Source organism: Mercenaria mercenaria, chromosome 13 (assembly GCF_021730395.1).
Source record: "Mercenaria mercenaria strain notata chromosome 13, MADL_Memer_1, whole genome shotgun sequence".
NCBI lineage: Eukaryota > Metazoa > Mollusca > Bivalvia > Venerida > Veneridae > Mercenaria > Mercenaria mercenaria.
The window spans coordinates 68,665,557-68,689,824 of NC_069373.1; the positions used below are offsets into that span (position 1 = coordinate 68,665,557).

General features: G+C 35.7%; 1 protein-coding gene across 1 annotated transcript; it reads right to left on the reverse strand.

Moving 5' to 3' along the window:
- Positions 1-3,780: 3,780 nt before the first annotated feature.
- On the reverse strand, positions 3,781-22,950 carry LOC123528473 (gelsolin-like protein 2). Its single transcript, XM_045308214.2, has 12 exons — positions 22,756-22,950; positions 16,765-16,833; positions 14,429-14,509; positions 13,059-13,132; positions 9,933-10,007; positions 8,798-8,997; positions 7,738-7,957; positions 7,298-7,387; positions 6,376-6,467; positions 5,630-5,708; positions 4,594-4,689; positions 3,781-4,385 (listed from the first exon to the last, which is right to left on the reverse strand). The coding sequence occupies exons 2-12, from the start codon at positions 16,766-16,768 to the stop codon at positions 4,290-4,292; spliced, it is 1,107 nt and encodes a 368-aa protein (XP_045164149.1). The 5' UTR covers positions 16,769-16,833; positions 22,756-22,950; the 3' UTR covers positions 3,781-4,289.
- Positions 22,951-24,268: the final 1,318 nt, after the last annotated feature.

A 24,268-nucleotide genomic window follows, 5' to 3' on the forward strand; every position in this document is an offset into this window, starting at 1 on the left:
GTCGTAGTTGTTACAGACATATCTAGCAGCAGCTCTCTGGACACTGAACTTTATTAGTAAGGTATTTCTGCCATGGGTGTCAGACAATGGAGCAATATTCTGTTATATTAGCAATATTCAATGGGGTCTTACAAAGGTGTTATAAGGTGCTTGTTTTACCTGTTTATTGTTTGTTTTGACATTTCGTTTTATGAATCTAAATGAGTTATTTGCCTTTGCTGGCATACTGTTTATATGTTTGGTCCAATTTAGATCTTTTGCGATTGTTATACCAAGATATTTAGCCGGTCGGTTATTTTTAGTTCAGCACCATGAAGGAAGTAAGGGTTGATAACTGGGTTTTTCTTTCGGGTGATCCTCAGCACCTCGTATTTATCTGGGTTATATTTCATGGCCCAGTCTTTTCCCCAAGTTTCCAGAGAGCAGATATCATTTTGTAACTGTTCGGCATCTGAACGTGAGTCAATGGTAAGGTAGAAAATTGTGTCGTCGGAAAATAAGCGGGCTTTACCTTTTACGGTATCAGGGAGATTATTTAAGTCAGGAATAAACAGGGCCCTAGGACAGGCCCCTGTGGAACCCCTGATAAAACAGGGAGCTCCTTCGAAAGATGCTCTTTGAGAGCGGTTCTGTAAGAATGACCTAATCCATGTCGCTATTTCTGGATTTACACCTAAACTTTTAAGTTTGTATATAAGCTTATGATGATCAACTTTATCAAATTAAGCTTTCGAGAAGTCCATGACTATCACCGCCAGTATGTTTTTCTTTCTCTAAATTATCAAAAACTTCGTGTGTGAAGCTAATCAGCTGGGTCTCGCAGCTGATTTTGACATGAATCCATGTTTGAATGGGGTAAGTACCTGATTTCTGTCAATCATCAAGTTTGAGACTATAATGTGCTCCATAAGCTTTGACGAAATACAGGTCAGAGACTGCTAGGTTTAGCATTTGGACCTTTCTTATAGACAGAGGCGATAGTTTCCCTTTTCCAGTCCAGTGGACAATACCTGTGCGAAGTGATAGGGTGAAGGTTTCACACAGTATTGGGGCTATATACCTCAGTGTGAAGTTCGATGAGGACATGATGTGATATCTGGTCTGGGCCTGAAGCTTTGTTTAGACTGAGACCACTAAGGAGTTTGTCTATAACCTCAACGGTCATGCTGATTGGAGGCATGGAAGCAGTTGGATAATTCACCAAACTTCTACAGATCGGTTTGAGGCTTAGGGTTTGGGGACGTGAGAAGACCGATTCAAATTGCTCATTTATGATATTAGCCTTTTTTACAGGATCAGTATCTTTGATACATTCTCTCTTTAGCGGAGATAATCCACAACTTTCAGATTTATTATGTTTTATAAAACTATAAATCTTTTTGTTCCTGTCTTGTTCAGAGTCCCCTTCAAAGATGACCAATTCTAAGTATGTCCAAACGAGTTGCAAATTTGTTTCTGTGTGGACGCTTTAAAGGCTTTTAGATGGCAATGAGGCTTTGGATCAGTTCAATTTAGAATACAATTTGTCCCGTCGCCTTATCGTGCGTAGTATGTCACGGGTTATCAATGGCAGGTCGCGTCTCAGTTTTGTTGTCTTTGACGGGATGAATGCCAATCACAGCTCGTTAAGCTTTTACTTAAAAGCATTCCAGGCAATGTCGGGGTCTGTTATAGTTATTTTTCTTGAAGTTTTCACCAAACTCCGAAAGTGGCTTTTTTTAAAATTTTGACCAATCAGCTTTATTATAACAAAAGATATTTCTTCTGGTCTGAAGGGGTCGTCCTCTATTGAGTTGTATTTCCTTGAACACAATATCGTGATCAGAATTTGCCAAACTTAGAAGGGGTTTGCCTGATGTACAGTTGACGGCATGTTTGTTAAGAAAAGATCAAGTGTATTTTAATTTCTTGTAGGAATTTTCACCATTTGTTCCAGGTTCATGTTTACAATGTTTGCAAGGAAGTTTTCATACAAGTCTTTGTTTGCAAGTTGGTTTCAGTGTTTTGTTTGTCCAGTCTATGCCAGGCATGTTAAAATCCCCAAGGAGCCATATGATACTGTTTTTTGGAATGAGTTTCAGAGATTCCCAAAGTTGTTAGAGAGCCTCATCATCAAGTTCATAGTAAGCACAAATAAATAGTCTTAGTACCTGGGATGCTTAGTTTAGCCCCGCACGAGTTACAGTTGGTCTTAAGTTCTGGTTGCTCCTAGCTGACAAGACTTTTGGAACTGCCACCAGGCGTCATGATGAGCATTATAGTTGAGGCTTTCAGGAAATATTTCAGATGTATGTATCTCAGGTTTGAGCCAGGTGTCTGTACAAGAGATAACATCTGATTTTAATTGGTCTATCATTTGATGTAAATCAGGGATTTTATTTTTGACTGAGCGACAATTTATATTGAGGACAGTGATAAGTTCAGTCCTGTTTAACTTACTTTGTTTCTTATTCTTCGATTTTGCTTGATGTCTTTAGGAATAGGAAAATGGTTAGAGATGCTGAGGGATGACCCTACTGGTAGGTTTGTTTGGTTGCCTTGGATGTTGATGTTATCATGAGGAAAGCATTTATGAAGTTCCATTCAGTTGTGGTGAGCAATAACTGGGATATAAGCTTGCTGATACACAAGGTGTCCACATACGACGCCGACGCCGGGTTTATCGCAATAGCGCTGGTGACTTCCGTCACGGCCAGCCAAGAGGCCGGCCGTTCTTTCCTATTTTGGTCTCCTCTCGAGTGGTCAAAAGCGTGTAAACTATTCTGACGAAAGTTTGAGCTCATGAACACCAATATAAGAACCCCTATAAAGGAAGGTCATTGTGGTTCACTATGCCCTAAGTACGTCTGTGTAATAAACCGTGTTCGGATATATTGCTTGAGCCCATGTACACCAATATACGAACCCCTATAAAGGAAGGTCATTGAGGTTCACTATGCCCAAAGTACATATGTTTATAATAAACCGTACTCGGATGTATTGCTTTTACAACTAAATGTAAAATTACGGTAACATGATTGACCTATCTTCAGTGTTTTATCTCCGAGAAAGAACCAGGAACACTTGAATAAAGAGCGATCATTAAGGCAAGCCGACGGCTATATGCAATATGTATGTAATTTGACCATGACTGACCTCGGAATTTGGCGAAGATGCGTCTTGTTTTGAGTATTGCAATGGGTCATCTTTCTGGCTTAGCTTTCTTTCGTTTTGTTCTTGAGTACATTTTTAATGGCAAAGTATAGGTATATCGACTCACATTTGAGAAACAAAATGGGGAAAGCATATCTTACACATTCTTTCTGTTGAAAGTATGTAAACTAAGTGTAGCCCTGGTTGCCCGCTTTATGCCACATGTACTGGGCACAACATTTATAGCAAAAAAAATGCATTTTACAAATATGCTCAAATCTAATGATCGTAATCTGCTCATTTTATTTAAAAGTGCCAAAAGCTTGCAAGAGTGGAGGAATGTGTGTTGGATTATGTACGCCGATAGGAAGCATATAGATATCAGGTGCGGGAGGCAGCACGGCGCCCGATGAAGGCATGTAGGGTATGAGATAAAAAACTGAAGGCCCTAACTGCAGAATGAATGTAAACTCGAAACACCAGCTGCACTGCTCCATAATAATATAATGTGAACCAGTAGTTTGTATATAGCCCGCTTCCGCTCTTATCCTTAGATATTCTCCTATTTATTGTATCATATGTTGAAACCCCAGTTGCACTGCGTCATAAGCGGACTATAAAACCCAAACATTCATCTAACGCCATAAACAGATTTTCATATTTTATAACAATTATAAAATACGGGTTATAAGGAACATTCATACCGTACATCTATGAAAAGTTTTTAGATCACAAAAAATAGAAACATCCTTATATATAATAGAGTTCTTATCATGCTGCCATGACTTTAGTATTAACATATATAAACATCTTCATGGTTTTAATAATAACTACGTATAGAGTAGTATGAAGAAAAAATAACATTTTAATTCATCTTAGCACTGAAGTCACTTGTTAGTAAAAATTACGTTAACAAGACCCAATAAGTGGAAACGAACGATGAAAATGTCAAATAGAATCTCAAACTGTAGGCTTTTTCTCGTCTTGAAGAATGCCGGTATATGCAATCGCCCGCGTGAAAACGTGCAGTAAACCGACGTTCGAACTGTTTAACTGTTTATAACCATATGTAACGTGTAATATCCATTACATTCTTTAGACTAAATTATAATAGTAAACATGGTATCTTATTACTGCAAATGGAAGTGTCACTTTATCTAGGCAGCGATGGCAAGATCAAAAGCTCTGCAACGCTTTTCTTCCGGAAGGCAGCAAATAGGAACAAGTGAATGATCCGTCTTCTTCAGATAATCCTAACAATAGAAGAAAAAAAAACACGAGTTATTTTTGCTGTATTTAAGTCATCAAACAACAACAAAAAAGTATTGTCAGCCATAGTTTTGTTTCCATCATCTTTATTTTTTAACAATCAAGTAGCCTGTAAGTTATATAACAGTATTCTACAGAAATGACAGTGGGTGCTATTTGAATTTTGAAAATGTATCAAGACAGCTAGCTTACATGTGCATATGTCATGGCATTTCTTCTTTCCATCTTGGATGTATCCTTTCCAATCCACACAAAGACGGAGTCCTTGGCATCGAAAATAAACACATCCTGTAAATTATAATAAGAGATGCATTGGTGGTGAACACTTCTTTCATGTTGATCTCCATAAAATTGCTTTTAATTCCGCCAATAAATAAAATAACTCTGCTGAGAATACTTTACTTATTGTTTTATGTATAGGTTATAGGTTATAAGATATTAATTTCGAGCGAGCGTAAGCGAAGCAAGAAATTAATATCTATCTTAAAACTGCTGTATTCAACTTATAACCGTCTTACAGTTAGCCCCGGGTACAGGTACTGTGTTATTGGGCGGAGTCTATTAAATCGTAACATTTAGCAATTAAAATTAATACACACAGTTGATGTGATAACTGTATGTGAAATAGAATGGCCAGATTTGAACGAAATGGAGCAATGCATTGGCAGAGCAACTTGGGCGAACTGTAACTGTTGATTATGGAATGTTTTCACATGTCAAACCCATCAAAAATACATGCAGAAGAGGATAAAAAAAAGAAGAAGTCTTGTTGAGAATTTAAAGAATTTTACAGGTAGTTATGTCTTCCTCCAATATCTATACGTATGCAAAAAGTTCAAAATGACGTTAAAGTATAAAATCATAATTATATCAAATAACTGAAATAAGAAATATCAACAACAGCTGTCTGCTGACAGCGCGCTCGACTATTCGAAGAATTGATGGAAGTATGGGGTCAAAATATTACCAGAGATTTTCAGACAAAAAAAAGACAAATAGATCAGACAAACAATGCACCTGTAATTGTGGTTTTGGATAAGTCTTGCACTATATGGCAATGTGTGACCATGATGCATTCAGGGTTATCCTCCACCATTAAAGAGCTCTATAGACATTGTGTCGGAGCAAATAAATGCCCATCCCAACCCCTATCAACCAACAAATCCATTACCATAATAAATTTATATCCATAATACCGGTTTGATAAAATATAATAAACACAACGCACCTTGCTGTCGAAGTCTTTCTTATCAATTTTTCCAGTTTTCTCTTTGGTCATCTTCATTTTTCCAGAAGCATCCGACAGTCTATTAATATAAGACAAAGGTATGAATTGAAGTAAACAAACTGTATAGTACAATTTTCTGGATTGTTAATTTTGAAAACAGGATGCAACTAGAAAACAGCTTAAGCTTATAACATATGGTTAAATACAAGTACTTGCCACAGGAGTGTAAACATTAGGCACGTTCAAAGTACTCAAAACGCTCGCAAAAACTAACACAAAGAACATCACATTTCTATTCATACTCAGATGACACATTTAATTCCTATTATTTTCATCACGAATTTTTTTCTCTTTTGCATATCCAGTATATCAAATTATTAAGTAACCAAGAATACTATGCAATGACATGTATAATTCTGTTACCTTACCTTACATGAACATTCCATCGCGAATTCTATACCTAAAACTGATATTTCAAAAAGCAACAGTCTCTCTAGAAAACGCCTATTACTAGATCTGAACAATTCATACACTCGGAGGTAATCAAACACATTACATGAACCTTAAATCGCAGAAGACCGCTCCAGGTCTGCAATGAGCAACATCGTAAATTCGTCTATCTACTGCGGGCCGGCTGTTGCTCATATTGTTCATCGTCATAACAATGACTCCAGCTTACAATATACATGTACTTCATTGTAGAAAATACACGTGCCTGAAAATCTTAATTAACATAACACACTTACCTGTAAAGTTCCTTTGTTTTATCTGCGGCAACATCGTCATCTCCCTCTTCTAGTGCGTCTTTGTCTTCCGTTAGGGAGTCATAAAAGTCATTCTGAAGTAATAAAATTATAAATATTACCAGTATGACAATAAAATACAATTTAGTACATGATTTGCCGGTTTCCTGCCATATGAATACTGATGCTTTGTTCATAAGACAATACATGAGCGGTTATATACGTCACTAGATTTTGAATGCGCGCACTATTATCCAATGAACGAACAAGTGCGTGTCCCTCGATGCAAAGCTAACAATGTTTTGATTACGTTGACATTCACACTTAAAAAAATCTTTATATAAATGATATACCAGGATAAACTGAAAAAAAAAATCACCATTAATGAATTTTTGATGAAATGACGAACATGAAAATGACGCCAAACACCCCGATATAAAATTTGCACTTCAGTATGGAAAAATATCTATTGACGTTTGAGGTCCCAGGATAACCCAACGGAGTTTAAAAAAAAGAGTATGTGATAATATATACCTTGTACATGTTTATCTTATCAATACTACCTCTCGAAATAAAATCCATATCTTGTTCATTTATGAAATACAAGTATTTTAGTTCTACTGTGCCATCAGTGTCAACATGCACAACTCCTCATCAACCGAGTCGTGAACCAATCATATTCTTCATGTAATACTATGCGATAAAACGTGTCGTATAAGTATTTTGTTTTGTTTTGAACAATAAAACAATATTAATCTAGAACCATAAAATATTTTCATCATGGGCGTTTCGTTTTTTAAACTGGTAGACGAAAACACGTTAATATGCAAATCGAATGGGCATCTGGACAAACAATTTGAGCAGGAACTAAGAAAGGTAGGGAGCAAGTGCCGATGTCCCCACCCCTAATGCTACTGGCACTTACATCAAGATCTTTGGGGTCTTCATCAAGCGTTTCTGTCTTGCATTTGCCTGGCCCTCTCTCTTCTTGCAAATCCTTCAGGTATTGCAGAGCCTACAGAATATATCACATAAAATTTCACATGTAAATTTTAAGGCAAATTCAATGTATCCCTATAGGTTTTTATGAATGATTAGTGTTCAAAATACAAGAACTGGTGACGTTGATGCTGGTAATGTGACACTGAAATACTTTAGATAATTAAATTATGACATAATTTACGTGTCAAAAATCAAATGAACAATCAGACTGACTATTTTTGTTTTATCAGATTTTGAAGTCATGGCGACTACCTATGTCATATGGAAACTTTCACGCTTTTTCATTCTGGAAGAACGATCTCGGTGCATTTGTTTTCAATCATGGGCGAGAAATGAGTTGAACAGAAAGCAGGGTATTTTTACCTCCCTTCTTTCGTCTTTATTGCTTCCTGACCCATTCCACTGAATAAGTTTTAAACCGAGGTCAAGTATGTAGACGTCCGTGTTGTCCAGCAGACTCTTGCATCTTGGAATCTCTTTCAAGGTGACATGTTTACGGTCTCCATGGAAATGAAGGAGGCGTGGCTGATACTCTGTAGGTTTAACATGTCTGAATCCACTGTCAGCGCCTCCATTTAATATCCTAAACAAATAAAATCTAAAAAGTGAATTGATACGTTTCATGACCGTGTGTATACAGCTAATTAGGTCTGGTATAACTTGAACGACTGCAGGGTAAATCAACAGGGAAAAAACACTATCAGCCATGTTCACGTTGGTTTCACAAGCGTAACAATCTGCAAATCTAGTATCATTTTGAGCCTCTGTTTTGTCATAAAACGGAAATCCTACTTGACACAAAAGAAATCAACGAAAGAAAAAGATTATGCAACAATGTCAAAACAAAATACAGACCATCAGAAATTTAAATTGTTAGTATCGCACAGGAAAACATGTTGACGATAAATGCGAATATCTCTAGCGTTCAGCTTCACTACTTTCCGATGATTAATCGTGAAAAAAATGTTTAACATGTTCATATACGTTCAAATCCTACAATCCGTCATCCTATATCCCGGTTTGGCCAGCAGTGATGAAAACATAGGGAAGTCCAGTCAGATATGCGACAAAATTAGTATCTCAAATGTCGCAAATGCGCCACCATGATTTTACTGGCCTTGACTGGAGGAAAATCCATAAACGAGACGCTACACACCACGGGAGCCAGTATCAAACTCATTTGTGAAAATCGAGAGGCCGTATATATATAATTTTCACATAGAAAAGACGTTGATACTGGCTGCTATACTATACGTGTCTATTCCTGTCTTTTTATCCCAGTGTGGTGAAGTGAACACTACGGGTGGCCTTCATCAAATGGTAAGCTGCTAGCTCAAATTTATGCAGAACAGTGATACAAAACTTTGATATTACAAAATGGTCATACATAAACACAACGCAACATTCAAACAAATAAACTCACGTGAAGGTTTTGAAATAACTTAGGAAAAGCTGGGACTCATGACCCTGAACCTCTCGGTGTTGTATGGGTTTATCGTCCAGGAAGGTGTCCAGCTCCACAGTTTTGTAGGCTGCCGTGCCATACTCGTCTTGAGTACTGTACTTGCCAATCCAGAAATGTACGTCATATAAAAGTTCTTCTGTGTCGTCCTCTTTGTATGTCTACAGTTACAAATACATAACACAAACTTAACCTTTACCCTGCTAAATTTCTAAAATGGACTGGTCTATCAGTATGTTTGGGCCGTACCATTTATTAGTCAAAGGGGTGTTCACTGAAAATTTGAAATTAGCTCAAAACCAGTTCATACAACTAAATTGAACCTTATTTTAATTACTGTAAATGCTCAATAGAGAAGATCCAGTGCTGGTGTCATATAAGGTGACAGTGTCGAGGCATTTAAGTGGACTCGGTGGAAGTTTTTGACCTTAAAAGGGTCATTAAAGCTTGTACGTGCTGAATTTATCGTTGTGCTCATTAAAAGTGATCCAATCTCATGTATTCTTGAAACAATTATTTAAATAATGACCAGCTACCGCGATACCGCATATAGTTACGGAAATACACAATAATGATATTGATCATATTCATACAACAGTATCCGCTATCATTTTCTGATCATCTGATTAACAATATTAATAACTTGATAAATTCACAACGTTCTTGAAAGTCAATACAGGCAGAAATTTAAAATATTGTTTACTTCCGTGTAATATGTTGTTGTTTTTTCACCAGAGTGAACATCAGAAAAAAAATTTCAGGAGCCACGAGTGAAAATATCAAGTCTAATATTTACTGGTGAAAGATTTTAGTGTTACATGAGAAAAAAAATTTCTTTGTACATGTTTTTCATTTTTTTCGTCAACCTTTAAAGTTTTTTTTATATATATTGAACAGTTTTCGATGTAAAAGTAAGTGACATATTTCCTTAATAATTCACTAAAAAAAAGCAAGAAGTAAACTGAATTATAATCTTTACTTTATCAAAAACTTTAAACAGGATGTCTGCATTCAAAGTGAAAGGTCATTAATGAAATTTAATATTATTATGTATTCATTTTGATATCAACCTTTTATAAAATGTTTCTCAACTTACATTGAGTATAATGTACGAGTCTCCATTAAAAAATTTCCCATAATCCTCTTTCGGCCAACTTGTTACTTTGAATTTCTGTAAAAAAGTAACAAAACTGATTAAACTATATATTTTTCCTCACCTATATCATGGCCAACATTCCAATACACTGACCAGTATTTTCGGCAAAAGTAGTCTCCCTTGAATATACACGGATCGCGGACCCGATAACGTTTATCGCTAAACAGTTTTACCATAGATTTGTATAGGAAAATATATTTCAAACATTAAAAACGTATTTTTATCGTTATTGAACGAAATTTTATAACCTCGTGAAGTAATCTTCATTTTTTGCCCTTTATTTCAATGTATTTTTTATCGATGTGGTACAAAAACTTATTGCTTCCATTTTTGTTTGAAGTTGATGACTATGGTTTCTATGTATTTCTATATAAAAATGAGGAAAATACCGTATATGTCAGGTTTTAAAAGGCTTTAAAATTATTTTTTGTCAAAATGACATTATTTTATAACCTCGTGAAGTATTCTCCATTGTCTGAACATTGTCTAGGTATGATTTATTTTAAAATTGAAGAATGACAAATTGCTTCCATTTTAATTTGAAAATGAAGTAATCGCAATCTTGAGTACGTTTTCACATACTAGTACATTTACTTGTCGGTACGGCGGTACAAGGCAAGGTATATCAATGTGTTGCATATCCGTTCGAGCGATTTATTTATTTATTTATTTATATATTTATTTATTTATTTATTTATTTATCCGTCTCTAGTGCCAATTATATATTCTGTTTGATATTATGATTAAAGGTAAAACTTTTTTGAATCGACGAACTATAAGTCTTAAAAAGTCCGCATTAAATTAAAAAAGCAATTAAAATTAATTCTATGTAATTGCTGTACACAAACTGTGTGCCGGTATGATTTTTGATGATGTTACAATATAACGTACTTCGTTTATTTGAAACATTTCGCGAAAATTTTGTGTTGGATTCACATATATACATGTGCCTAAAATGTTACATACAACCATAGCCTCTTTACATTCTCTGATCACTGCATGAATGTAAAAGTATGAATTACAAATTAATGAATGATGGTGATTTTAATTGTGATGATAATGTGATTAATTTACTCGTGCGTGCATTTCAGTGGTATAATTAAAGTAGAAGATGAAAAAGGGCGCATTTTATGCAACTTATTATTGAACAATAAGAAAAGAAAAACTACACACACATGTATATATTTATTAAATACAATAATCACTTTCACCGGTATATGATCTTTTTCATTATCATGATATATTACAAAGACAATTTTTAGTTTACACTATATCTGTGTTTTATTGCTATAATTATATTATTATTATTCTACATTCATTAAAGGAAAATTAATTCCTACTCCGCAAATCTTCATGGTCTAATAGGGACACCTGTTGTGCAAAAGTGCCCATCAATTAGCGACTATTACATAATCGTTGATAAGCAGCAGATAAGACAGAGGTTGTATATTGGATTAGCGTGGGAGACACTTCTCTACCCATATGCTTGACAAGTGTTTTATGATCTTACTGCGAATATTGTGAAACATTGAAGTTTTATAAATGTGAAAAAGAAAATAATACAATAATTTTAATCATGAGCAAACCGATATTTTAGATTAATTATAAAATGTAAGATAATATGTGTTTAAGACTATTATAAAATTTATTTTTTTAACAAATGTACATTACAGTCTCTTGCGACTCTTGATTTTTATTACAGATGTATTTTGGGGTAATTAGCGTAGCCTGGGGTGTCTATCTCGTCTCCATCCTGTGTATTCGCAAAGGCCCATAAAACATCACGCGTAAAACACTTATAGTCAATATGCAGCAAAGTGAAAATTGAAATTTGCAGGGCGATAAATAATAATTAAAAAAAAAAAACACAACAAAACCTTGAGAACATTTTATAACATTTCGTTTCACAGAAAAGGGCTTTAAAAAGGGGATTTAGAAAAAGAGTTGTTTTGTGTGATGTTTTATGTATATCCTTTACGATTAAAAGGTGGCATTTTTGACTTTCATATTTTCGGTCCATACATTAAACGAAACTTATAACTTAACCCAGCATTATGAGTATATTACATGACCGAAAATACACCTTACATACGCATAACGATTCGGTCATTCTGAACAAAGAACTAAAAATACATTATTTTTATAGCTCTTTGTTCTGAACAAGTATTTTTACTGTAAAATCCATGCAATTTCATTAGAAACTCATTGTGCATTACGGCAGAATATTTTGTACATTTTGCTTGCTGTTAAACATATAATTATTAAATTCATGGTACAAGGTCGTTATCTAGCAAAATCCACATTTTTTCGATTAAAATACAATTAATTACAGTGCCTTAAAGATGTGTTATATTCTGCTTTAATTTGCTTACTCCAATAACTCTATCTTACCAAGACTGAAGATGCGCTTTTCTAAAAGCCATATAATACCGTTACCCGCTTCCTCCTTTTTATCTCTTATCTTACTAATTTATTGTCGGTTGACGCGCGTGAAGTCTAGGTCTACAGCAGCGATTTGACTAATCGGGAGATACCTGTTTATCGATATTTTAGCGTAAAGGGAAACAACTACAACGGCGCGCAAGGCAAAAAATCAATACCGACAAGAGTTGCGGTTCTCGTATATTTTACGCTCAAAGTTGGGGATGGTAAGTATCAGTTGAAAATTCTGGTTGTCATCCCTGCTTAAATATAATTCATGTATAGAGTTCTAGCCTTTTACCTTTAATTTCAAACTTGAAATATATTGGTACCTTACATTAATTTTAATTGCATACATGTACTATATTAATAGAAATCGGTCGGAAGACTCGATATCTCGAACACCAAGAGATCTAGCGTTTTACTTTGAGATAACCGAACTTCGACTAAAAATGATAATTTTTTGTTCATGTTTTCTTGACAGGACTTAAAAATGTCTTCGAGAAAGACGTGGCTCGAGACAAACGAGTTCGAGATATCGAATTTCATCTGTAATTTATTTTTAAAAAATGTATCTGCTATCAGAATTTGTTAGGAAAAGAAAACTTTTTTATCGCATTTAACTGAATGGCTTAAGTAACTTACCACAATTCTCCAGATCTGCACTCCACATTTTTGTCCAGCGTTCTTCCATGCAGGTTCTTGTTCGGCGGATTCCTCTGAAATAATGCGTGCGTGTGAGAATGACAAATAAGCCAACAGCGGACAAACAAACTCAATAAATTCAGATATGTTACTTAATAGTATTTCAAACAAGAAAATGATGAAGTAGATAAAGACCAAACACGCTGTCAATTTCAAAACTTACTATAGTTCCAACGTTTCAGCTACATGCCTTCTTCAGGATTTTTTTTTCTTTTTTCTTTAAACTAGGAAATGAACATACATGAAAACTGAATCGTCAGACTAGTTGGTAAAACATCCAGCACAGTTAAACCAACACGAATTACCAAGAGAAAAATTAGACAAAGAATTAGAGGTCGCAGCAAGAAGACAGTTGTTCAAGACTGTTAAATTTAATTAGATGGTTCATATAAAAAAATCGTCTTGAAATATTCATTTCTTCTATGGCTCTTCGGTCTTTTTTTATTAACAGAAGTACACGTAGACAAAGCCAATGAAGTCGTTCATGACGTGTCGGCAAAACTGTGAGCGCTAAAAGCAGAAACTGGAGGTTGGTGAAATGGTGTTTCAACAAAAAATTAGCGAAAAGAGAACGACAATGGATATATTAGAGCGACTTTACTAAAATACATTGTCTAAGCAATCTTTAGAAGTGTTGTTCATTTGTGGGCACTGGGAAAACTAAATCATCGTACATGTTGCAGCCATTTTGACCTTATGTAATAAGCCATACAATAACTACACACAGTCATGTCATAAAATTGTTGTTATACAAATGCCATTATGTTGTTAATTTTATTGTTTAACTACATTCATTGACACAAATCTGGAACAGACATTTCACCATGTAAAATATATGAGCCGTGCCATGAGAAAACCAACATAGTGGGTATGCGACCAGCATGGATCCAGACCAGCCTGCGCATCCGCGCAGTCTGGTCAGGCTCCATGCTGTTCGCTTTTAAAGCCTATTGGAATTGGAGAAACTATTAGCGAACAGCATGGAGCCTGACCAGACTGCGCGGATGCGCAGGCTGGTCTGGATCCATGCTGGTCGCACACCCACTATGTTGGTTTTCCCATGGCACGGCTCATATAAACTTGGTGACTTTGGAGAGGCAAACAAAACGATTTCCTTCAAGCTACACATTGTGGAAAGAGGTCACAGTCATCAGGTAGAATTAGATTTTCATGTATTTCATTTTTGAATAGAACCTACAACAACCTTTCAAAATATTTCAAATGTACTAGGTATGTGTAATCAGAGGGACCCTGTTAGGCCCTTAACGTAAAAGAAAAGATTTATATAATAAAGGTAAAAGATGCCTTACTTTTCACTTGTCTCTCTGTGTCGGAGCCAAACAAGGCAAGGTTCGAGTCTTTCCAGTCATACTGTTTTTGTTTCCTAAGAGCTGAAAAAAGAACAACGTTCAGTATTATATAGATATATGTTTTACATAAAATATTGCAAACGAGTGATAGGTCAACTGCAAATGAAATAAAATGGCGGCATATTCATTTGTCATCGTTTCCCGTGCATGAAGACCTCATGTGCACACAGACCAATAGGCGCTGAAGTATCAGCAGTGTATTCCACTTTTTGGCTCATACTGTTGTCTTTGTAGTCAGATGTGTCTGTATTTCATATAACATGTCTTCACGATGCTCAAAGGCATGTATAAATCTTTTAAAAACATACAAACGTTGACAATGACATTCTAACGTGTATGTTATTTATAGCGTATTGTTATTTATTTTCAGAATTACAACTCCCAAGTAAATGTGAAATTGATATATCCTGGTTTCAAAAGGTTTTTATTATAGTACGCATTGCGAACTTAAACTGTATTACTTTGAAATACTTTCTTGTTCAGTTTTTTCAAAATTCTTGTAATTCTAATCTCATATATTTGCCATATGTTTACATTATTTGGTTTACAAATTAGTCAGTTTTTATTGAATTCATTGTTTTTATTACCTCCCTTGGTGTTTCTAAGAACTATGCAATATTGAAAATACTGCCAACGGGCGTTTTTAGACTACTGCAGACTTAAAGTTCCATAAGGTTTTCAATTTAATGATAAAATCAGATAATGCAAGAATCCAATTAGATGTTTTGCTCAACTACTTGGTTAGAAAAGCATTACTTTCAATATGGTACGAAGACTGTCTGAGCTATACAAGTAGTCAATCAAGTACAGCACTCTACAATGTTAATCAATATTCAAACTTTTGACAAATATGTTAAAAAAACAATTGCTGAAACAAGAAAATAACAAGAAATCCATCTATTGTATGTTAATAACAAAATATTCGAAAGACACATTACAGCTAGCTTATAAATGAACATATGGTAGCAGTGTAATCAACCAGACTGACAATATATGTGTAGTAATCATTTAGTGAAATTGGAGAAATATTAATAATTCAACTGTCGCGAAACTAATACTACTTGTACTGTATGATTCGTATTTATTTCAAATTATACAGTCATTCTAGGATTTTATGATTCATCGATTGACTTCGATTCTCAAATATACTTTTCAACAGTGAGGTGATTGCTGTAGATGATGATGATGATGATTCGAAATAAACTGCGTGAATCTCTGGAAAAAGTACAATTGTAAAGGCATAGATTTAGTCAGCACTATTATTTTCTAACATTTAGTTTACACTGCTATTTTCACATCACATAAGAAATCACAGACACAAGCCCACGTATGGGAGACATGTAATCGACCATTGTATAACATGCATAATGTTAAATGTATCAAACGTAAAAGGTTTCCAGGAAAAAAAACGAAAGCACTAGCGAGTTATGAACCTTATATTATATAGGATGAGTGTGAGTAGTCTAAAATTCCCGGTTTCTTTTAACACACACCGGTCAATTCATACTGTATCTATGATACATGTTTCATCTATGAAACCATGCACAAGGAAAAAAAACTATTTGGTAACTGTGCATTGGAGTTTGAGGTACTGACCTCAAATCAATAATTATGCATCATTTACCAGTCATAAGTGACCTCCGTATCAAATGTGACTTTAGACCAAAGCATTCTTTAGTTATTTGGCAAAAAATAGTTCTACTGTTCTGGGTCAATGTGACCTTGACCTCTGACCTATCTGCTGGTCATGATCAACCTCCATATTAAGTTTCGTGATACGAATTTGGCTTTTATCATCTTCCGATCGGGGCACTGGTACTAGAACAGAAAAAATGTCATAGCTATAATGGTCTTGACGGGCTAAAAGAAGAGCGAAAGAAATTTTGATCTTTTTCCAGGAATAAGCTAAGTTACTTTTTACATAGGCTTTTTGAGCGATAGGTACGTGTCAAGAATATCTAATTCTAGTTCAATTTTCATTTACATTTATTAACAAATGCAAACTTATACCCGCCAAGCCTGTTAATGGTGAGCTGGAATACGATTTATTTTCAATATGAGATTTGTCACACTGAAGATGTATACCTCTTAGATATAACCTGACGAAATTCACTAATTCCTTGAAAAAAAGTTCTAAATTTAAAACCGTATGTCACATCATGATATTTACAAAGAACTTGTAAGGTGTTCTAAGCAAGGACGTAGTACTTAATATTCAACTGTGTGCCGTTTAAATACAAAAATGTAAAACTAAAGAAGCAAAGATGTGTACGTACCCATTTTCCAGTGTTTTGTTCAGTTCTGCTTGAGCTCTAAGTTACTTCCTCGTCTATATTGTGAATCACCTTGAAAAAATAAATATAAATCTTTATGCGAAGATTGTATTTCAAACTGAAACTTTAATTGTTCGCGTGATTATACCACGTATAATTGTACAGTTATTTATGAGAAATCCGTGCTAATTTACTAAATTTCCACGAACGTAATCAGGTAGTTGTTACCCTTGAAAAACAGATCAAATGATGCGTGTTTGCACTAATCTCGCAGTTTACTCGGGTATTCCGAATCAGTCTAAAATGCGGGCCACTCTAAACGTTTAACAGCTGATGACAACAATTACTTCAGCAAAATTAAGAAAATGGTTATGTTTGTAATCTTTAAGGATATGTGCATATCAAACAGCCGTATGAGATATCTTTTACCCATTTTTCAAGCAATAAACACAGTTTAAGTATGTTGTATATTGACTGGAGATGCTAATTTTTGCCGAGAAAATATAAAGCTGCCCTCTTCAAGTTGTCAGGTGACGTACACAGATAATACATGGACATGGTGTACGCCATATACCTATCACACTATAGTTATATAAATATTTTAACATTAAATATAAAAAGTTGTTTGTATTAAACAAAAGTCATTAAATATGAGGTATTCCGAATCACTGTACTTTAGTCTGTTCTATTCTATATAAAATAGTTGTTTATATACCTCACTTCCCTTTCATCACCGTTAAATATTTACTAGTGTTACCCTATTCATTTAAAATGACTTGAACTCATGATTTATAGATAACGCGAGTTTCAACCAAGTCAAACCAAGAACAACAAAGGTTTCAATAAATAATTAATTATAGGTAACACGGCTTCTAGCCCAGTCAGTACGAGATCAACCAAGACTAGAAAACTTGAGTTCTAGTCCAGTCTGTGCGACATCAACACGGACTAGATAACGCGAGTCTTGGTCAAGTCACTCCGACCGGACTAGATAGCGCGAATTTTGGCTCGAGTTTTTGACCAAGTCACTCCGACTGGACCAGATAATTCGAGTTTTGGCCGAATCACTCCGACCGGACTAGACCTCTCGGGTTCTGGACAAGTCAATGATCAGTCTGGACTAGACAACTCGAGTTTTGGCCCAGTCTCTATGACAGGACTAGACAATGCGAGTTTTGGCCCAGTCGCTCTGACCAGACTAGACAACGCGAGTTTTGACCTAGTAACTCCGACCGGACTAGATAAGGGATGTTTTGACAGTCAATGCGACCGGACTAGACAATGCGAGTTTTGGTCCAATCTCTCCGATCGATCGAGTAGACAACGCGAGCTTTGGCCCAGTCGCTCTGACCAGACTAGACAACGCGAGTTTTGACCTAGTAACTCCGACCGGACTAGATAAGGGATGTTTTGACAGTCAATGCGACCGGACTAGACAACGCGAGTTTTGGCCCTGTCACTTCGACCGGACTAGACAATGCGAGTTTTGGTCCAATCTCTCCGAACGATCGATTAGACAACGCGAGCTTTGGCCCAACTGCTCCGACCAGACTAGACAACGCAATGTTTGTCCCAGTCACTCCGACCGGATTAGATTACGCGAGGTTTGTCCAAGTCTCTCCGACGGACTAGATAACGGGTGTTTTGACAAAGTCAATCCGACCGGACAAGACAACGCGAGTGTTGGCCCGATCACTCCGACCGGACTAGATAACGCGAATTTTGACCAACCAGAACTAGAAAAAAAAGTGAATCTCACTGAACTGACAGGAGTCCTCAAAGTCAACGTTTACGGAATAATGTGAGACTTTCACTGAATATTTCACATACTGATTAGATCAACCTCAACGGAGCATCCAGGCCACTGTGTGGATACAATAGATAAACGCTGCAGAGACAAGCAGCTAACCGCGACCACTTTAAGCCGGAAGAAAATGATCTGAATATGAAGAGAAGTGTAGACAAAAAATATGAGAATGTTACAGACGAGGTTATAACGGATCTTGCCAGTCCAAGTCAAAATACACAGACAGAAAGGTTTGACCTTAAACTAAGTTATTCACCTCGTTCCTATCTCTGTGCACGAATCAAGCGTTTTCAAGGCTTTATTCAAGAAGGAAAACATTATCAAGCTGTCTTTTAACAGATAAATTCTATTTGTATTATATCAGAAAGTCAATATTATTACAGATAATTCTCTTTTATCTCTACATGTATTCTTAGTCTTACGTTTAATTGATATGACAAGACATTATATGAGCCGTGCCATGAGAAAACCAACATAGTGGGTTTGCGACCAGCAAGGATCCAGACCAGCCTGCGCATCCGCGCAGTCTGGTCAGGATCCATGCTGTTCGCTAACAGTTTCTCCAATTCTAGTAGGCTTTAAAAGCGAACAGCATGGAGCCTGACCAGACTGCGCGGATGCGCAGGCTGGTCTGGATCCATGCTGGTCGCAAACCCACTATGTTGGTTTTCTCATGGCGCGGCTCATATATACAATATATTATATTTTTGTTTAAGGATGAGGAGCGTAAGCTCAAGTCTAAAAAATAAAAGATTTGTTCTGTTCTGTTCATCAAATTTTCAATTCAGTCAAAGTTGCATCTTTAAATGGTTTCTTTGTGTGCTGCAATTTAAGGAAAAGCGTATATAATAGCTATGGTAACCAAGATATTTTTATTTTGTTCTTTCATACTGACACACTGACGGAAGTATTGACGTTACGCTCTATATGTAGGATGAAACCGTTCGCTGAGTCAGACAATCATAAAAAAAATTACAACCGGATTAAGTATAGAATATCAACATTTGAATATAATATGTAACTGAATCTGATATTTTCCGTGGAAGGTATATTGGTTAATCATATAGTTTTATAACGTATTTCATTACCTCGTGATAAAGTTATGATAAGCTGGTACATGAATATGTTGGTCAAATGACAACTTCGGTTGTCAGATTATTAGTTTTATGTTGAAATGACAGATTTGGAAATAAATTACTATCTTATGGTTTAAGTTCGGAAATTTGCCATAACTGTAAAGACACTGCTTATCGAACTTGGCCTAGAAGATATAGTAAAACGTATTTTGTATAAGTTTAGTAGATATCAAACATACTCATGGAAAGTTTATTTTAGCAAACAAAAAGTAATTTTTTGCAATGTTGACTGATTCAAGGACCAAGTATACGTTATGTTCACTTCTTAGAAAAATTACTCTAGGTATCGAGCGGACACTACATTTTGGCAATTTTGACCAATTCAAGGACCATAACTCTGGAGATACTAGTCCGAACTGGCTGGTTATCCAACCTGGTCTAAATTTTATAGTGATACATCTTCTATACAAGTGTGGTTGACAGCAAAGAAAAAGCACTCTAGTTATCGAGCGGACACTGTCATTTATTTTTTTTTGCAATTTTGATCAATGCAAGGGCCATAACTCTGGAGATAATGGTCCGAACTGGCTGGTTATCGAACCTATTCCAGATTTTATAGAGATACATACTTTGTATAAGTTTAGTTTTGTTCGAATAAAAACTACTTTAGTTACTGAGTGGACACCGATTTTTTTCTGCCCGCCACACCGCCTGCCCACCGTAAAAGGCGAAAACATGATACGCCACAGCCTGTTTCGTGCATACGGAAAATGGCAAATACCAAAGAAATTTTACAAAAAGAAAATGATAAACACCGAGAGATCTTTTTCGCCAGTTGCTCTTTTGTTGCGTGTGTTTTTGTGGAATAGAAACCGTTGATCATTATGTGTCTGCACAGTATACAGTGGCGTAGCTTCTATAAGGCACTGCAGGCCCGGGCCTGCAGATTATCCGACAAAGTGAAAAAATAAAAATGCCAAATATGCAATAAAAATCGAAGGGTAAGAGGGGTTATGCTGTAGGAGGTAATGAATCAGTCACTATATATTATTATGTCCAATATTGAACATATAATTAAAGCGCATTTATTAGATATTTCCATGATTAAAAAATAAAACAGATACCAGTAGTTTTAATTATTTTCTCTCTCGTATACCACCGCCCCGCATATTATCACCCCGCAGCTTTATTAATGTTGGCAAATAGACAGTACTTACGCCGAAAGAATGGGTTGCGAATGTCATAATCAAATAACGTGGACGGGATTCGAACCCGCGACCTCCGGGTTAGGAGTCCGACGGTACTTACAGGTTGTTTTCTTTTTACCAAGAGGGGAAGGGACCCAGGCCTGTTATTTGGGGGGTGGGGGGGATAGCTAGGTATTTGAGCAAAGGGGAATAAAAACCTGATGTAAAGTCAATTTTTGTGGAAAACTACATGATTTAAAAGAAATTTACTGAGGGGAAGGGGCTTATCAGCGGCCCCTATTATGAAGGGGAAAAAAACCCTGATTTAATTCTACCCCTACACCTCGGTGCCTCTCAATAATCCGTGAATCTAATGCATATTGAAAACAAAAACTGTTTCAAGTTTATTAAAGTTTGAAAGTATTGCTTTTGATTAAAGAAGTCTAGACTGTGCTGTAAAATCTGTTTCGTAGTACAAAATGCATATCTTGAAGTGCGTATACAGCTTATTTTCCAGTTGAATAATTATTGAAATGCGCATCTGTTTAATAAATAATGATTTACTACATTTTATCGTTGAATAAATATAATCAGAACTTCGGATGCTTAGTAATTAAATCAGGAGTGCGTAGCACGAGTGATCTAATTATTCGCATCATTTTATCCATCAACAAAATACAGGAACATATTTTTTATCAGTCACACTGTGAGTGATATAGGTTTGCTATTTCTTTTATCAGCATTCAGCAAAAAATAAACAGGATTTGTTTGTTGTGAATGGATATGGAATATCACATCGAGAACTGATACAATAACTCGCGCTACCTGCTCATGAAAATATTTAATTGCATCAACTGTCAATGTGATATATTCCATATCCACTCAAAACAAACAAATTCTGTTTATTTTGTTTTGCTGAATGCTAATAAAAGAAATAGAAAACCTATATCACTCACAGTGTGACTGATATGTATGGAACTGATAATACTGATGTTGGGTCAGTTATACGTAGTTATGATAATTTAGTCACAAAATGAACTTTGATCGTTTTTTGTGTGTTCTTATTGAATTAAACTCCCCCGCTTAGGATTGGTTTTATTCCGCCAGAATGGCTCAGAATCGCGGCACCACAGACATGCTAGTTTTTTTCCAAATTTTCGTGGGGAAGATACCACATACCCCACTAACAAGTCGCTTCTTCGGCGCATCAGACCTGCAATTTATAAAATGCCAACTACGCCCCTGGTATAAATATATTTAATATTGGTTACAGATGCATCTGAAATTTAAGAGTCGTCAGACAAATAAAAAATCAGTAATCACTGTAATGCATACATCTTTACACAAAGCGCCTTTATAATATGTAAATTTGATGAAGATATAATTATCATTTATATACGCGTATATATCTTCACAATTAAGATGCACACCAGCGTAAACTATTAATACACGAATGTAAAGTAATTACCAAACCAAGTAGGCCTATACTTCGCCATTTCAATTTGAATAGCCGTGACGTTGACCTGATACATAAAGCCATGACCTTGAAATAATCCTAATACTACTGTTAAATACATATGGACATAATAATACTTATCAACAACGAATGGGAAAATGTCAATAACACGATACATGTACTTCGAATCATGAGGTATGTTCGAATACATAGAATGGGGATGAATTTTGCCACTATTCATACTTGGAAGGTGGCGGTGACTTGTCCAGAAATAGTTAATACCACAGACACCTGAAATTCTATAAACGGCTAAATGTCAAAAAAGTCCCCCGTGCCCATCCTATATTTTACATTTTATTATGGATAGAATTTCAGGTGTCTGTGTTAATATCGGCACCGTCCAACTTAAGGAACGTTAACCAAAACAAAATAAAAAATATACATATTTAAGAAAAAAAAATCACTCACCTCGACCTAATATTGATCCTGAATTGATTTTCCTATCGGTATAACTGCTGTGATAGTAAGCAGTAGCGAAGTATGTCAACAAGTTTAAAGATCCTGCACTCAATGAAAGACTCTTAAGCTATGAAAATCAATGACTGTGAATCGTCTATAAAGGCTTTTTAGTGGCTTAAAATACTCTCATTGTCACGTGTGTTGGTCATCAAATACCTCAAGTACTATTTACGCAAATAGCTGGGGTATGAGAGATAAAGATCATTGCAAAATATAGAAGACATTCGTACGTCAGATTTCAATACAGCCTTCATGGTATTTCGAAATGTAAATAAATGTTATTTTAAAATCGGCGGTGTCAATTTGCGCGTTAGTTTTTCAGTTACGGTTGACTGGTAAAAGAACAATCCGTTCTAAAAATGGAAATAACGGGCAAAAAATAGAATACAGTCAACTTGTTTGTAAAGACCACCCTTGGGGAGTGAATTCGCATACTAATAAACTTTGATAATGTGGCAGTTGACCTAAATCCAAACGACACTGAATATTTTCCAATACAGGTAAATCCAATATTTGCTTTACAATAGATCTATGACGGATTATCTTTGAACATCCCTGGACTTACTGGACTCAACTGCCACATTATCAAAGTTTATTAGTACCTCACGACTTTTATTCACGATCTCATGCAAAATAATAGGTAGTCACGTTAAATAATTATTATATTGATTGTATCCTCATATTTAATTGACATTTTTACTCTAGATAATATGTATTCAGTGGGAATGACAGTTTGTGAGCTTATTTTCGTTAGTATTCCATGCTAGGCTGCAAGGTATTCTGTGACTAGAACCGATCCCAATGTCATTTGCTGCACACATCATGAGCTCTGTCTTTTGCATGCTTGTGCAATAAAAAATATGGCTGCGGCTCTACCCAGATATACATGTATACCCATCCTCGACTGAGTATACATTATAAGTAAGATATGGTTGAGCGCTGCTCGGGACGCGAATCTTATATTTCAAAGAAATACATGCGTGTAGGTCGATTTTTTTTTCGCTATTATGCATAGACAGGCTACCTTTTCACCAGGATGTTAATCTAATCACCACAATTATTGTCTTGCACGTTAACTTAAGTGTTCAACGAGGTCATGAGGAAGTCACTTACTGTCCCGGCAAGTTAATATCTCGGAAGTAATATTCTCTAATGTAATATACGGAACTATCTAACTTCGAAGACAATATAAATTGTTACCGATGTACTGGACTTTGAATTGTGACATCAAAGTCTTGTGTCAATGGTGGAACATGAACGGCAAATACTTACAATAAAACATCACCATCATCATTATCATTATCATCATCGTTTTAATTAACACAGTGGATAAATCTTCATCATGGTCATCACTATCAGAAACAGGATTATCGTTCTTGTTTGTTCGTAGCCGTTTATGACTAATGATTTGATGTTAACAAGATAACGGTATTCTCAATAACAAGTGCAAGGGCAATAACTC